Here is an 18,465-nt window from a genome sequence, read left to right on the forward strand (position 1 = left end):
ATGTTCATTAACACACTCAAAATATTAGTTCATACATTTTTTTTAATTAATTTTATTTTTGGCTGTGTTGGGTCTTCACCGCTGCACGCGGGCTTTCTCTAGTTGCGGTGAGTGGGGGCTTCTCTCGTTGCGGAGCACGGGCTCTAAGTGCGTGAGCTTCAGTAGTTGTGGCACTCGGGCTCAGCAGTTGTGGCACTTGGGCTCAGTAGTTGTGGCTTGCGGGCTCTAGAGCGCAGGCTCAGTAGTTGTGGCACAAGGGCTTAGTTGCTCCGCAGCACGTGGGATCTTCCCAGACCAGGGCTCGAACCCGTGTTCCCTGCATTGGCAGGCGGATTCTTAACCACTGCGCCACCAGGGAAGTCCCAGTTCATACATTTTTTTAAGCCAACAAACCAACCTTCCAATTTTCAAAGTAAGAATTATCTATACCCACACTTACAGCCAAAATTTTAATTCTTTTAGCTCAGAAACTCTTGAGAAAATTTTTCATTGGTCATCCTCTTTGGTATGAACTGGCAGAGTGTTTTTTTCATCTTAATTTTTGCATAAAGCTGTAAACAGCTATGACTGCAGTGGCTTGGATTCACCATTTTGAGACTATCATTTAATGTAGAATATGGATCCATGGAAAATCTTTACACCAACATTTCTCTGTAATCAAAACATTGAGTTCTTTCACTGATAGGATTTTGGGAACAAACTATAGATGTAAACCCTTTAACCTACAATTAAACCATCAATACATACATTTAAGCAGTATTCCTAATACATCTTATTTGTTTCAAAATATTCATTAGCACTTTAAATATTTTACCTTAAGGTCTTTGTTTTGGTGCCTCTTTGCAGAATAAATAATGTCTTTTTTGAAGCATTACTCTTCAGGTTATGTAACTAGATCTATTAACTCGTCACACTTCATAATGTCTGTGGATTCATCAATCATTTGATTTAATTATCTTCTAGATTAGTGTTATTTTTATGGCACCTCACATGCCTTAAATGCATCTACTTATGGTGCTCTTCAAAAATGACATCTTTTCGCTGCCTTTGCCTTGCTGGTCCCAAACACAGACAATTTTCACAGAGGCTGTTAAACTGAACGATTCTGCAATTGTGCGTGTGTGACTTGGCTTTAGCTATGAAATTGAGCTTAATTTCATAAAGGTATAACTATTTTCATAAAAGAATTTCATTTTTTATTTTGAGCTTGCAGACGCTTTAAGAAGTTTAAATCTTTCTCTCTTCAAGGTCTAAGTTGTGTGGAGTGGAGCTGGCCTGATTCGTTAGGCACTATTGCTTCACTTGATAACTTTTCCATGACAGCAACAACCAAAAAACTGGCTGAGGAGGAAAAGAATTAATGAAGAAGGTAAATGCTAATTGGAGAAAATCCTCCTTATTCTGCATGAAAGTGACTTAAACTTCCTGATTCCTTGGCTTTCTTGTTTGGCCACTTCTGCAGTATTTTTCCCAAGCTTTATTGAGATATAATTGACATACGACATTGTATAAGTTTAAAGTGTACACTATGATGATTTGATACATGTAGGTATTATAAAATGATTACCACAATAAGGTTAGTTGATATATCCTTCACCTCATATAGTTAACATTTTGTTGTTGTTGTTGTTATGATGAGACTATTAAAGCTCCATTCTTATAGCAACTTTCAAGTATACAATACAGTATTGTTAACTATAATCAACAGGCTATACTTTACATCCCTGGATATTAATCTTATAATTGAAAGCTTATACCTTTTGATCAACATCTTCCCATTTTCCCAGACCCCTCAGCCCCTGGCAACATCATTCTATTCTGTTTCTATGAGTTCGATGCTTTTAGGTTCCACGTATAAAGTGAAATTATATTGCATTTGTCTTTCTCTGTCTGACTTATTTCACTGAGCATAATGCCCTCAAAGTCCATCCATGTTGGCATAAATGGCAGGAGTCCCTTCTTTTTATGGCTGAATAATCTTCCATTGTACATAGATACACATTTTCTTTATCCATTCATCTGTCAGTGGACACAAGTTGTTTTCACTTCATAGTTATTGTGAATTATGCTCTGCAGTATTGTTTTGAAAGTCATCTCTGAAATATCAGCCTAGAACCTGTTTCTCCAGCCTTTGCAACAATGCTATAAATCTCTAATTCCCTGCTAACTAGAACAGATTTTGTTGTCTGCAATGGGACTTCAAATGACACAGTAATTGAAACTAGAAGTGATTATTGATCTTAGAAGTTCAAAGATGTAAATCTGGGACTGGCTATTTGACCTGATTAAATTTGAAAACTGAATATTTGCTTACTTTGAGAGGATGGCTTATTGGGAGTCACTTGTGGTCTCCTAAAAAGAAGTACCTATTGAAGAGTTCTGACAGAATAAGTGACTACTGCCACAGCACAGTGTGGTGGACAGAAGGGTTACAAGGGATATGGGGAGGGTGAACTACTTCTAATTATATTTAGTAGTTCTGAGACAGAAAATGACAGCGTTAAGATCCCAGTAGAAGCCGTGGCTAGAGAACCAGAGTGCCTATGCCTGCCCCACAATGATATCTTATCTGTTATAACCATGGTCTGGATCTGTAGATATCTGGTTTATAATGTGTGCTGAATTCAGAGCTTCACCAGGCTTCTGAGAAGGCCTAGAAGGAATGACCAACCTAGTAGCAATGAGCAACGCTAGTGTTTAGATTATGGTCTCTAAATTTCATTTTCCACTATAATGAACCAGGTCCAAAAATATTTCCAAATTATATATATGATAAATGACCTGATCCAGAATGTATAGCAAATTCTTGCAACTCAGTAATAAGACAAACAGCCCAATTAAAAGTAGGAAAAATATTTGAACAGATGCTTCACAAAAGAAAATGCAGAAATGGTTAACAAGTACAGAGAATCAGCTCATCATGATTAGTCATGAAGGAAATGCAAATTAAAACCAGAAGGAGATAGCACTACATACCCAATAGGAAGACTAAAATTAAAAGCCCTGACAATATCAAGTGTTGTAGGGCATATAAAGCAACTGGATGTCTGACTCATTGCTGATGGGAATGCAAATATAGTATAGTTCCTTTGGAAAACAGTTTGGCAAGTTCTCATAACATCAAACACACACATGGCATAAGATCCAGAAATTACACTCTTGGGTATTTTCCCAAAGAAGGAGAAACATATGTTCACACAAAAACCTGTGTATAACTGTTTAGAGCAGATTTATTTATAACAGTCCAAAACTGCAAAGAACCCAAATGTCCATCAACCAGTGAATGGATGTTGTACATCCATGGAGTGCAACACTACTCAGCAATAGAGAGAAACAAACTATTGATACATGCAACACCACGGACAGATCTCAAAAGTATTTGCAAAGTTAAAGAAGTTAGACCAAAAAGGTAGTGTACTGTGTGGTTCCATATATAAGATGTTCATAAACATGCAAAATTAAAGGGAGAGAAAACGGATCAGTTTTTCCCATGGAAGTGGGATGCAGAGAGAGATCTGACTTCAAACGGGCATGAAGGAAACTGAGATGATGGAAATGTTCTATATCTTAATTGTGGTAGTGGTCACACAACTGTAAACATTTGCCAAAACTCATCCAACTGTATAAATAGGACCTCAAAAAAAATAGACATGTGCAGTAAAGACTAAGTCTGTGGGGAAAAACAGAATCAAAACAGCAGTTTTAATTATTTCATGAAAACCCTTTACAATTTGTTATAACACCGAATTTTCAGGATGGGCTGGTATGACATGTTGGTTCAGAACATGACTGACAGTCAAGCTGACCTCAGCTCAACTCCTGGCTCTGCCATTTATTGATAGAGTCCTATGCCAATTACTTCATTTGTACCTTACAGGGTTATGGTGGGGGTTTAATGCTGCATTTTAACCACTTCATAATTGTCTGGCTCATAATAAGTACTCAATAAATGAGTTATTTGAAGAATATTCAGAAACAGCCAAGGTGGGGAGACACACACATTAACAAAGGAATTACAATATCATGTGAAAATAGCAGAAATAGAGCAGGTGTAAGGTACAAAATGAGAAATGTTTATTATGTTTGGAGAATTAAGACTTTCTGGAGGAAATCATGACTAAAATAAAATTTGAAAGACAGATAGGTTTCAGGTTGATTAGGAGAGTTAAGGGCATAAAATGTCATGGTGTCCTTGAAGAATTATGAGCAGTTTGCTATTTTTTTTTTTTTTGAGTGATTAGAGAAGCTATTGCAGTAGGGAGGAGTCAGCCAGAACAAGGTCTTGAATGCAAATTTAGGAATCTTATTGCATCTCATCATGTATGTGGTGGAGTGACTGGGGACCAGCGAGGAGAGAGACAAATTACAAAGATTACCTGGGTCATCCTGGAGAAGATGGACTGAAGCCAGGAGAAAGTTAGAGGATGGGAGACGTGTCAGAAGGCTTGTTTGATGAAATCAAGCAAAGGATGGTGACACTCTGTACCCAGGCTATGGGAATGGAAAAGTGAAAATAAATTCAAGAGACTTTTAAGGGAATCCAAATAACTGCATACGAGGGAGAATAAGTCTAGAATGACTGTCAGACTTCATGCTTGGGTATCTAGGTGGGTGGTGGTACCCCTTGATAAATAGAAAAATGTTTATATTGGGAAAATAATGAGTTTAGGTGGTAAACACCTGTGGACATCCAGGTGGAGCTTTCCATAAAAAGAAGGATACATGATATAAAATATAGGTAACCAACAAGGACCTACTGTATAGCACAAGGAATTATACTCAATATTTTGTAATAACCTATAAGGGAAAAGAATCTGAAAAACAATACATATGTACATATATGTATATATGTGTGTGTATATATATATATGGGAATCTCTTCGCTGTACACCTGAAACTAACACAACATTGTAAATCAACTATACTTCAATTTTAAAAAAAAGAAGGCTCTATGAGCCTATAGCACAGTACTGGAGTCTGGTGGGGAGCTATATATATGGCATTTGAAGTCACAAAAATAAGTAAAATCACCCTGAAAAAGCTATAATATAACAAGAGAACCAGGGACAGATCCTTGGGAAATATCAACATTTCAGGCTGTACAGAAAGGACCTTAAATAATGCTTATGAAACTAGGAGGATCAAGGAAACCCAGGAAGGTGTTTCAAGTACGAGGTATCATCAAGAGTGTTATTTGCAGCAGCAATGTCAAAAGAGATGAAGTCTAAGTAACAGACAATGGATTTGGGTAGTTTTAGTGGTAGGACCAAACCGGATCACTATGGCTTGAAGAGTGAATGTAGGTTAAAAATGTGGAAGTATCAAATGCAAGCTACTTTGGGGGAAATTCATGGTCAAGAAGAGGAAGAGAAAAACAGAATGATAGCTAGAAGGAGCCACAGGTTCAAAGGAGCTTTTGGTTTTTTGCATGAGGCAAATGAGAGATTTCACAGCATTCATATACTGAAGGGAAGAGAGAGAGAGGCTGAAGATAACAGGAGTGTATTATTCAAGGTCCAATCAGGAGATGGAAATCACGTTATTTGACCATACAAAATCTAATATAAAGAACTGTTAAATATGTATAAAGCTGTTTATCAGGTAATTGAAAAGGTAAGAAGAGGACATAAAGAGATAGGAAAGAAGCAATTGTAAGAAGCATCTAACACTCTTAGGACTGGGAGGCCAACGGAGACAGGTAGCAGATGGAGTTCAAAAAGCCTGAGGGGAATTCAGGAGAGGGAGAGATTTTTTTGCTAAGATCAATCAAAGAGTATTTTATGAAGATGGCATTGGAGCTGGGCTTCATTATGCAGAAATGAAAGAAAATTCCAGAAGTTGTGCAAGTTGCCCATGACCTGGCAAATGGTGGATACTTAATAAATATTTGTTGAATAGATGAAATGATGAAGGAACAGAGTGAGCAAAAATCTAAAGGAGAAAAGCATGGAAAAATTTGGGGGAACAGTAAGTTTGGCTGGGGCTTGTGTTTGGGACAGGGGCGGGCTGCACAGATAGAACTGGGTGGAGGGCAGATGGCTTTGAAGAACAGGCTAACGAGCTTAGACTTTACTTTAGGAAGCCGCTTAAGTCTGAGTAGGGGAGTGACATGACTAGGGCAATAATTTCCGGAAGGTTGATCTGTGGTACCAAGAAAGCACTGGAAAGAGAAACCGAAACCATCACTTAGAAGGCAAAAAATGATGACCTAGACTGGGGTGACAGTAAAGATTTAAGAGAGGGAATAGACGGGACAAAAAGTGGAGGGCGGATTGCTTTAAGTGCTGATTGGAGTTGGGGGAGGAGGGGGAAGGGAAACTGAAGTTCTAGGCTATTGGGAGAAATGGCAGAAAGAGGAAACAGGTGTAAGAGGAGGAGGTTCTGAAGGGACATGATACGTTCTGTGGGGACAGACGGGACACCCTCGTGCATGAAAAGTTAGCAATGCTGGTCTGCAGCTCGGCGGAGTCCGGGCAGAAGGTGGCGATTTGGAAGTCACCTCACAGAGACTCTGGCCGAGGCCTGTCGCTGGGAGAACGCATCCGCACCTCACAGTATGTGAATCCATAGCCAGTCCTCTGGCCAGCAGCTGAGGCGGCCCAGCCTCCCGATTTACACTTGTCTCTAGGGTTGGCCCTCAACAACTGGAAGGAGAGGATTCCCAGTGTTTATCCTGCCCCGAAGCCCGGGACTTACGTACAGAGGTCGCACACGGTTCCTCGGGTACCTACCTCTACCCGCGAAGGGGAATGGAGCGCCTCGGGAAGCCGAGCGCGCGCTTCCACTGACGCGGCGCACGCGGGCGCGGATTGCGCAGGCGCGGCACGCTGTCGCCTAGCAACCAGGCACAACAGTGGACTAGAGACGCGAGCTGGTTGCAGCCGGTGCAGTTGGCCAGGTCTGAGAAGCCGCTGCCCGGCGGGATCTCCCTGCAGGTAAAGGCGGGAGGGCGGCTGCACCGCTACCCCTGCGGTTTGAAGAGAGGCCCAGGGTAGAGGCCCCAGCAGCCTTTGGGGAAGGAGACAGTGCCCCGCGTGTGGGGGGCATCTGGGGCAACTGAGGGAACACCTCGTAAGGACCTCTGGGTCCCTGCCTTACGCCCGCAGTGTTAGACTGTGGTCCCCGTGGATTTCATAAGTGTGCCGGCCGCCTCCTATTTAACAAAGAGGTGACAAAACTGAGGCCCAGAGTGAGGATCTGAGGGTCTAAGATTCCGTTACTTGACTCTGAGCAACTCAAAAAGTGGGCCCCCAATTGTTCTAGCCCTTCTCAAAATAAATCTCGTTAGAAAATGTTTAAGATCGCATAGGCTGAAAGTTCACAAAGAAGATCAATGAATTCGTGAAAAAATGTGACTCCTTTCCAATAACCAAGAAGATGCATATTCAAAGCAGATTTGTTTTCATGTCCAATGCCGTGAAGTTCATACCTTTTCACCTAGTAGTTATTTTACTACTAGGGATTTCTCCTAAAGAAACAGTTGCAGATGTGGATGAAAATTTTATTGTCTAAGGATGTTCATTTGCAGCCTTGTCCATAATTCCAGAAAATTGGAAACAAATGCTCAACAACAGGGGACTGGCTAGATGATGGATTTTAAAATATTATTTTAAATGACATGCTGATCCACTAATGATGATTGAAGCAATAAATGGAGAATGAGATTTCATGAACTTGTCCATTAGTTTAAGAATTTAATAAGAAAATGGTCCCAGGAAGGGAAGTTGAGAATAGCAGATAGAAATCCAGGTAAGATGGTAAAATCACTATAGAAAATACACAAAAAATGAGCTATATCCAAATAGTGCTGATCTCCCTGAACTTATTTCTGAGTGATTTTTTTAAAATTCCATATTCCCTTCCTTGTTTTCCAAATTCTCTGTAATGAAATGTTCTACCTTTATAAGTGAACAGTAGACACAGAATTATACACTTAAAAAGTTAAAATGGTAAATTTTATGTGATGTATATTTTAGCACAATAAAAACATCAATGGGCAGGTGGTAAAATAGTCAAGGAAAACAGGTTTAGTTTGCTTCAAAAAGTCAGAGATTTATTTTCTTAATTTGACGTCTCTGTAGCTTTAAAGGGAAATGAGTCTTTAAAGAATAAAATAAGGTAATTTAGTTGTATCACGTTGATTACAAATTTAAAAAAAACCTTAGGGTCATCTCTGGGGTACACTGCCCCTGGACTATGTCTGCTGTGTATTTTCTCCCCTGTTAATTGTTATATCCAATATGGTAAAAACAAAAACAAAAAAAAAACAGGGGCTTCCCTCGTGGCGCAGTGGTTGAGAGTCCGCCTGCCGATGCAGAGGACACGGGTTCGTGCACCGGTCCGGGAAGATCCCACATGCCGCGGAGCGGCTGGGCCCGTGAGCCATGGCCGCTGAGCCTGCGCGTCCGGAGCCTGTGCTCCGCAACGGGAGAGGCCACGACAGTGAGAGGCCCGCGTACCGCAAAAAAACCAAAAAAACCCAAAATGCTTCCTACTTCAGCATATTGCCAAGGGCCAGTTCTCTGTAATCCTGTATGTTTAGGCTATTCCAGCCTCTGTATTTTTCAGTGTGCAATTACTCAAAACCACTATCCTGAAATGGGAAAAATAAGTTCCTGAGTGAAAATCAGATGACTTCAAGTAACTTTCTATGAGTGTAATTTACTTGCTTCTTGAATGTTATTCATAAGGAATTCTTTTGTAAAGCAAAGGCTGCTATATCTTGGAATTGGTTATAAAGAGCTGTGAAATCTCTTTTTCCTAGAGAAATCACAGGTCAGATTTTCATCTGTCCAGAATAGTCTGTGTGTCTGCCTGAAACATTATAGGCACAAAGTCTGGGATCTGTGTGCTTTTCAAGTATCTGTGAAAGAAAGATATTTGGGGTCTGAAAAAAAGCATTTGGTCTAAAATATGAAAAGAAAATTCAAAAATATTAAGTGTTTTATTAATATTAAAATTACATTTGAAAACAATTTTCTTATTTTGCAAGAATTTCCAGGTGTACAAACTGATGAGTCATTTCAAATGCAAAATTTCAAATCTTTTTTATGATGAAAATTATATTTAACAGGGGATGTGGGTGTATTTTAATGTTTTAACATATTAGGTATAGCATGAGGTAGTGCATAGCATAAGCTTGCCCAGGCCCTCAAGGATCTTGAAATTTATGTGACTTCAAGTTAGGGACCTGGAATAGATGTCTTTCAGAAGTCACTATGAGTTTCTATGAACATGTGGCTTTTTAACTTATGTGATCAATTCTTGGAGTTGCTGTTGTCCCTTGGCAAGCCATCTGAACTAACCCTGACATTGTAGATTCTCTCCAAAGATTTCCTACTTCCCAAAATTTTCTTGAGACTATTGTAATTACCTTGAGACTAGAATATACCATCTGAGATTGCCCTAATACCAAACATAACCCCACAAACTCTCATTGGAGAAAACATGAAAGATTTCTAGGGTTATTTATTTATTTTTTGCAGTACGCGGGCCTTTCACCGTTGTGGCCTTTCCCTTTGCGGAGCATAGGCTCCGGATGCGCAGGCTCAGCGGCCATGGCTCACGGGCCTAGCTGCTCCGTGGCATGTGGGATCTTCCCGGACCGGGGCACAAACCCGTGTCCCCTGCATCGGCAGGCGGACTCTCAACCACTGCGCCACCAGGACAGCCCTAGGGTTATTTTAACAGTCACCATCTTGGAAAGTTCTCTGTACCTAGGTGGAGTTAGTAACCCCAGTTTCCCTAGAATACATCTTTTGAGATTCTCAATTACTTTTTTATTGAGCTATGGAATACATTAGAGAAAACATTTTTTATATGGAATACATTAGAGAAAACATTTTTTTATATGGGAAAATGACACAAATGTTCACTTGGTAGATCTTGGATATCATTCAGAAAATAATTACCCCCAGGAACAACAGAGTTAATGATTTTTATAAATGTCAAATGCCCAGTATGTACCAGACCCTGTTCTAGGTGCTTGGGATAGATCAGTGCAAGAAAGCAGACAGAAATCCCTCCTTTTGTGGCAGAACATTCCTGCAGATCTCAAAAGTAATTTAGATTTAGTCTCCCAAGCCCTACACAAGTGAGCTGTAAGCATGGTAAACCATTACCTGTTATGTAAGTAAAATTTATGTCATTTATGTCATTAATGTATTCTCCTTCTTTCCAAACTGGAAGCCAGGACAAATGCCCAACAATCTTATCAATAAGTTCCTTTAAAATTGTGAAGTCTGGGATGTAGGTAACATATTTGTATATGTATTGCACATATTTGTATATGTGCAATAATTTCTACATATATTGCCTAGTTTCTTTTTAGGTAAAATTTAGAGGACGAAGTACATCTCCTCCTAGGAATGCAGGTAAGTGAGAGATTTGTGCATATACAATGTACAAATGACATTTTAACCATTTGTGGCATCTTTTTCCAGAATGGGTAAAAAGATAAAGAAGGAATCAGAGCCCCCTCCCAAGGATGTGGTAAGTTTCTGATTTGAATACTAGCAGCATGTTAACAACCAGTTTTAAAAATAAACAGTTGAAACAGTTTGGCATGTACCAGTATATACATGAGTGCACGGTGGCAGAAGTCCAAAGTCTGACTAATGATAAGATTAGTCAGAGAAATCTAACATTATGTAAACAAACATTTACAACATTGTCATTACTTGATTAGCACAATTAGAGAGTAATTATTGGCTTTTCCAGTATGTGGATGGCATGTTTATAAGCCTAGTTAATGAACAAATAGTTTTGGTTTGTTCTTTCAAATACTTTAAATTTACATTTGCCAGTCTCTCATTAATGTTAATTATCCAAATGAATTTTAAAAAATGACTGGAAGTTATGCTATAGCTATTAGGTATGTACGTGAGGTTGTCTTAAGATGACTATTTGGACATTAGAAGTCCTGTATTTTCCAATTCTATGGAGAGAAAAATCTGTGTTCATCACCTTTTTCTCTTTCCAGTGCTTGAATAATGCATTCCCCACAACACAAAACCTTGTCTCTCCCTTTTAAAAGCAGGGTTCAACAATGTCCAATAGGTTGGTCATTTGGGACAAGGTGATCCTAGAAGTTGTAAAATAATTTAAAGTGATCATGGTAAATAAGCATGGATCATACAAAAAATTATTTCCATAGCGGTAGTGATTATAGAAGTAACAAAAATGTTTTATAATAAAAACTTAGTTAAATAAATTATTCCATTTTGATAAAATGATGTCACTGAATATTTGATAGCATGGGAATATGATCACAATATTTGAATTAAAAAGCTATGATATAAAGAGGAAAGAAATTGAGTTATTTGTAGTGAGGTGGATGGACCTAGAGTCTGTCATACAGAGTGAGGTAAGTCAGAAAGAGAATAACAAATACCGTATGCTAATGCATATATATGGAATCTAAAAAAATGGCACTGATGAACCTGGGGGCAGGGCAGGAATAAAGACGCAGACGTAGAGAATGGACTTGAGGACACGGGGTGGGGTAAGGGGAAGCTGGGATGAAGTGAGAGAGTAGCGCTGACATATATACACTACCAGATGTAAAACAGATAGCTAGTGGGAAGCAGCCGCATAGCACAGGGAGATCAGCTCAGTGCTTTGTGACCACCTAGAGGGGTGGGATAGGGAGGATGGGAGGGTGATACAAGAGGGAGGGGATATGGGGATATATATATACATATGCTGATTCACCTTTTTGTACAGCAGAAACTAACACAACATTGTAAAGCAATTATACTCCAATAAAGATGTAGAAAAAGAAAAAGAACCCATCTGAAAAAAATGGAAACTCACCAATTTTTGGTTTCTGCTATGCTTACTGGGATACTGAGTTAATCAGTTTATAAAAAACTACTATTCTTGAACTGTAGTTGTTCTACGGAAAGTGGAGATACAGAACCTATTCTAATTACAAAAAAAAAAGCTATGATAAAAAATTAAAGCAGGGTTTTATTGTCTCTCTTTAAAGTTTATGAACTACTGATTATGTTAAAAATAGAAAATGTCCTCAATTTTCAATTTAAAAACTTATTTTGAAACAGACATTTGGTGTGGTTGTCTTCAAATAAAATGTGAATGGGAAAAAATTGTGTATAGTCAAAAGACTCGCAGGATTTTACTGTTTGAAAGAATCTGAAGTTAGTGCAGGAATTTTCCTAACAACACTGGAACATTGTGGTTACAAATGTGACCTCTGTCCCAGCTCTGCCTCTCATAAACTGTTATTTTGGTGAAGTTGCCAAATTTGGCCAAGTTATTTCAGCCTTTTTTTTTAATCTCTTAAATGAGAATTGTCATGTCCAAGTCATTTTGGTTGTTCTATCGATTACAATGAGAGTATATGAAGTTCACAGTGCCTGGCACATAGAAAACACTCAATAAATAAGATCTGTTGCCTTTCGAATTCTTTAGATTCTGCTACACACACACACACACACACACACACACACACACACACACACATCCCTATATAACTTCTGTATGATCCTTCAATGCAGCTGGAAACAGAGGCTACAGAAGACCTGTCTGCCCAGGTCTAGGAAAGCTTTGCAGAGAAGGTCACTGTGGTCTCCTGATATAGATCATCAGTCTGGCTGCTCTCCTTTGGACATACCCCTAAAATGTTCTAAATTCTTTTAATTTTTCACTGCATCTTATTTGCATTACCCTTCTTTTTGCTGCAAAATAGCATTATTGACATCCTATTACTACCAGAAAGTGGAGTCATGAACACAGTACTTGACGACAAACACTTTCTGATTAAAATTAGAATTAAGGAACTAGTAAACAATAGATATATTTGTCTAATACACTCTCCATAATTTTATAATGTCTTGCTGGTGTTGTCCTCTGTACTCCAGTCCTTGAGGAGCACAATCAAGGACTGAGAAACAATTCCAATCCTCAAGTTAACAAAAATCTAGCTTTTGCTTCCTTGGGTCACAGCAGTCTTGAGGGCAGCCAAAGGCATGTGTAACAGTGACCGTTGCTCTCTGACAATCCCGAGGATCCTTCCATCCTTCCCCTGCCCTGATTTTATGTTAATAAAGCTGATAGAGTGGTATTAAAGTATCTAACTGCTGTTCTGTCTTATAAATTCTAATACTTCAAAACACTATAGCACAGTTTAAACTATCTGAACTTGGAATTTGTTCCGAGGTATACCTCTTCAAAGTCTGTGAAAGGTTTGTTGTACAAATTAGAAATAAAAACCAGATTTAAAAGAGGGATATATAAGTGCTTGAGAAAATAAACTTTTCTGTGTCAAGTCATGGCAATTTGCTTCTTATATATCTCCTAAAACATTGTTTCCAAAGATTTTTATTTTTATTAGTCTTTCATCTACTGGTTAAAATGGGTAACGGGGACAGAAAAAAAAGAGTGTTTGGTGATAAGGTTAAAACAAAATGCTCCCTTTGCTTTTGTTAGTATTCTCATTGTCAAAGCATACACTAATGTGTGCATTTATGGTTTATTATTCTCCGTTTCTTCTCATAAAGGAGAACACTAGCTAAGAAGATGCCTAAATGGGGGGAAGCTATGGCTTGAATAACCAACACAACTATATTATGCTTTCCCAAATCAATTCCAAGTCTGGCTGAAAGGCTGTTTGTGATGCTTTAACAAAAGGCAGACTTTTTCTGTGGACTGATTGCACGAAAGAATTATTAACAGAAACAACGTTAGTAGGCAATGTTTGGTATAAGGAATGATATTCGGTAACTGAGTATGGGCTCCAGGGTTATACTGTCAGAGTCTGAATCCTCACCTCATCATCCACCATCTGTGATCTGGGGCAAATCTCCTAACCTTGGTATTCCCCAATGAGGATGTAATCATGTCCACTGCATACCCACTCACAGCAGTGGGGTAAGGTTAGAGATGTAAAAGATGCTTAGAACAGTGCCAGGCATTAGATAAGAACTTAGTAAATATAATTATTAATGATGTAGTTGAGGGTGCTGTCCATCATTGTACAAAACTGTTGAAGTTTGCGTGAACTGTCCAAGGAGGCAGGGGTATCGGCTGTGAAAGCCCATCCGGCCACTGAAGTTCCCAGAGGCCTAGAGCACAGCCATCACAATTCATGGTCAGGTCTTCGAGTTTAAGAGCACGGAAATTTTGTTCTCTTATGTTTCAGAGGCAGTTGAACTTTAGTGGGTAAATCCACAGTATTTAAACTCACAAGAGACTATGATTTGGCCTTGGAATCTTAGTGGTTAAGTATCAAGTCAACTGAACATTTATGTTAATGGGTCAACGCCTTCCTGCTAGGTGCATACAGGGAACCAGCATGGTGGGTGTTGAATCAGAGGAACGAGGAATAGTGGAAACTGCTCCCTCACCTGGGCAACCAAACCCAGTTCCCTGGAAGAGTGGGATGTCCCCAGGGTCTTGTTTTTCTGGACCCTTTTCATCAGCCTCAGAACTCAACCTTTAACTCTGTCATAGACTGCCAAAACTGCCATAGACTTTTTTTCTAGGAATGAAGCCTCTTAGGGACTTTATTTTCCTATCTTTCTCCCTTATCACAGATGTATGTATAAATAACGTACATATACAAAACTGTATGAATAAATATCGGCTTGCTCACCTTGCTCTAAAGATTTGCTATTTTGATTCAGGTTGTAAAGCAAATGAAAGGCCATTTTAGCGGTTTTCATTTTAACCTTTACCCTTTTGCAGATTTTAAGTGCTGTCTAGAGAGTCTGTACTAAAAGTCCATGCTCGAGTGGTGCAGTCTACTTCCTTCTGTTTATCTGTCTCCCTTTTCCTGTGCAATTGGCTTCTCGTGATTGGAGACCACTGACTTGGTAAACACATTCCAGCAGAAATCAAAAAAGCCTTTTATTTGCACTTAACGGCAGCATAAAAATCACTCAACTCATGATTCATCTCTTTTCACTGAGTTCAGCTTTATAATTGTATGTTCCTTTAGACTGGTGCTGTCTATGTATACAGTAGCCACTGGCCACATGTGGTTATTTACATTTAAAATAACTAAAATTGTATTAATTAAAATCAACAATAAAAAATAAAGGGAAAAATTCCGTTCCTCAGTCTCATCAGTTACACTTCGAGTGCTCAGGAGCCACATGGGGCCTGTGCCTGCCGCACTGGACAATGCAGGGTCGGAACATTTCATCGCAGTTCTGTTGGGCAGCCTTATCCTAATAGTCTTATTTCCTTAACAGAGGTAGAAAAGCATCTCTACAAGTCTATGGCTTCTCTAATTGACTGGGTTTAAAACTCAAAGCTTAGCCAAAACGCTTCCCCTTTCTTTCATTCTCTTTGTAAATAATTTTAGTTCATCGTTTATTCAGTACAGAGCACGAAATTATAATTTCACAACCAGCTTGTTGGTGACTGACTATGAGTTCTTCATGGGAAAGCAGATGGAATCTGTAATTACAGCACAGGATTATATATTTAGTCATGTGGCATTCTGTTATAGCTATCATTTTATTCTCGGCGCCCTTTTTAATAAAAAATTACTATAATACCACAGGCTCTGTAGGAGAAACACATGTCATGCCAAGTTTCTCCACTGTCTGCCAAACACTGGTATTTCTCCTCCTTTGACAGCCCTTACAGTGGTAACTCTCACGGTCTCAAAGTTCCTCTTAAGCTTCTTGTACCCCCATCACCTTTTTCTTAAGGATGACCAGAAGATATGGCAAAATACTGAAGTGTTTTCTGAACCACTGAAGGAGCATTAAAAGATATTTAAATGTATTTCCACCTACCCTGCTCCTTTGAGAATTGTAGCCATTCTGTGGAGATCACGAGAAATCTATGCTTCAACATAGTTTTTTCATTCACGTGCTAGTAAAATCAGCTTTAAAAATACTGAAATATCAGACGTCTCTGAAGTGGAAGTTCTAAAATGGAAGGAAAGGTAACCAGCCAGGATGCTAGGGAAACTGACTTAAGTGGAAAAGGTGATCTAAGGCTTTGATTCTCAAGGGTTTGGTGGTGGGTTGGGGGCCTTACAAGGGTAGGATGGTGACTGTGGACTCTCTCCCTGTAGAATGCACACCAAAATTTCTGCACATAATTTCAGAGAGACAAGCTGTCCCTGGAGCCCACTGATGGCTCCGTGAACCTCAGATTTGGAATCTTCTTTTCTGGCATCAACAGACAGTACAACAGTTAAGGCACTTCAAGGCCACAAATATAAAAAAAGAAGTTTCCAGAGGCACTTTAATATATTTCTTTATAGACATTTATTGAGGATTTCCATATATTGGGTATTGTTCTAGGTAGTGGAGATAGAGAAATAACAGTCTTTTGTCTGAAGAAAGTCATTCATTTACTGGACAAATATTGAGTACATACTATATGCCAAGTATTCCTTTACATCCTGGGCATATAGATCAGGCCTCAAGGCAACTTACATTCTAGTGGCGGAAACAGTCAATTAACAAATAATGTAATTCAGGTAATGATAAGATCAATGAAATTTTACCTGAGTTTTGTTGAAAAAATCTAGAATTTTAATTCCAAATCATTATTAACTTTTTTCCTTATTATGTCGTCATTACTTCAGAAATCCCTTCTTAAGAATTACACTGTGATTCAGACCATCATTATCATCCAGTTTAAATATCAATTTATCAATTTATTGATCCACCACTACTGTGTTTATATTTTGTCCTCCCCAATCTTGGCTTAAGTATTTGCCAAGTAATTTGTTTACGTGTACAGTTGATATACTTGTTGAGTTTGTGAATGCCTGAACATGTCTTTTTCACGTATGAATGATAACTTAGCAAGGTATAAATTTCTAGAGTCACAATCCTTTCCTCTGAACTCTGTTGATTATCCTCAATAGAGGGCTGGTGAAGGGAAGGTCTAGGTCACTTGCTGAGGCCTCATCTTTCCTTATTTTTCAGTAATATTCTGCTTCCTATTACATATTTTCTATTCAGTCAAACTCCTATTTTATCCACCATAAATGCAGCATTCATTCCCATTTTAAACCTTCCTGGTGTCATTTTTCCCATTTGAATATCCTTCCTCCTTATCTCAGCCTACCCCATTGTATCCATTCTTCAAATCACATCTAAAATTCTACCACCACTGCGGACCTTTCTCCATTTATCCCAGTTCAAATTAATTCCCCCTTCCGCATCACAACATTTATTGTCTCTGCCATACGTTTTTGTACTTCATAGTATCCTAGAATTTTACATCTAGAAGAGATCTGAGAGATATAATCCAACTCCCTAATTTTTCAGATTAAAAAAGATGCGGTTAGTGAGCTAGTGATGACTCCAAGTGCTCTGGCATTCTGGGGCTACCCTTTAATGCCTATCTAAGATGTTTCTCAAGCCTCAATCACCGGGTACTTTTAATAGTTCTTCCTTAAAATTTCTCTGAATTTCCAGGCCCTTATGCTCTCCTGGTCAGCGTTGCAGACAGCATCCTAGCCATTGCTCTAGGCTCTTCTAGAGGCCGTTTTTTCTCACTGGTTCATGTCACTGGAACCCGTAAGTGCAGCAAGCCTGGTGCATATGGCAGACTTTTACTGATGAATTGTCTCCCAAAGAGTCTAAGAGGCTTGAGACTTTGATAACTCTTTCAGCTTCTAGTACAGAGCTAGACATGCACAAACAACAGCTTCAATTTGGATGTTAGATAATGCTGTCCTAAAATCCAACAGCCATTTTCCCTCCAAGAGGTATTTTTATCCCAGCCACATCCTTTCGGGTCATTGCTTACTGCCATCTTCTCTATCTTTACTCTTTTAACCTCACACAGTTATATCTCCTTATTCAGAATAATCTATCTCTCCATCCTCTACCCAAAACTGAACATCAATTTTTGCTATGTCTCAAAACACATTAAGATGTCCATTTAGAAAGGGCCAACACAAAGAACCAGGTAAAGCTTTGAAATTCAATTTTTTTTTCCTTTAACATAAGCAGAACCTCCTCCTCCATGGTCTCTGGAAATGGAAGAAAAATAGTGTAATAATTTGTTTTCTCCTTGACCAAACAAAACCCACGGGGGTCATGCATTTGTTATTGTTCATTTCAGCTCCACATGAATTCTCAGGATCTCACAGCAAGGTACAGGACTTCTTAGAGTCCTATACTTTTTCTTTATACTATATTACCTTTTCCCCTGTTCCAGATTTTATCCAGTTTTACATTTTGTGATATGCTGTTATCTTTTGCTTTTTAGTTATTTCACATATGTAATTCCTGCTTTTCAAGAGAGGGTGTAGTGGTTAGAAAGCAAGTACTGATCACTGAGACTGTCAGGGCATCTAATACATACAGGTTCTCAAGGATTCTTGTGTATTGGCTAAGAACTATACTAATATATGTTATTTAATGAGCATCTATTATGTGCCGGACAATGTGCTAAGTGATTTACATACATGATCTCTAATCCGCTCCTTAATCCTTTGCAATAGGTATTATTATACCCGTTATT

The 18,465-nt window shown here is 38.8% G+C and overlaps 1 protein-coding gene across 3 annotated transcripts in view; it reads left to right on the forward strand.

The window, feature by feature from the left end:
* Window positions 1-10,443: 10,443 nt before the first annotated feature.
* The window catches only part of ARMC3 (armadillo repeat containing 3), a gene marked incomplete at both ends in the record, with an annotated part of 98,795 nt that continues 90,773 nt past the window's right edge, over window positions 10,444-18,465 (forward strand). For all 3 annotated transcript variants that reach the window (XM_082649051.1, XM_082649052.1, XM_082649053.1), the window contains one exon: window positions 10,444-10,491. In XM_082649051.1, coding sequence (XP_082505177.1) covers window positions 10,444-10,491 — 48 coding nt within the window. The remainder of the gene's footprint in view (window positions 10,492-18,465) is intronic.

Source organism: Grampus griseus (genome assembly GCF_964374135.1).
Source record: "Grampus griseus genome assembly, chromosome: 2".
Classification (NCBI taxonomy): domain Eukaryota; kingdom Metazoa; phylum Chordata; class Mammalia; order Artiodactyla; family Delphinidae; genus Grampus; species Grampus griseus.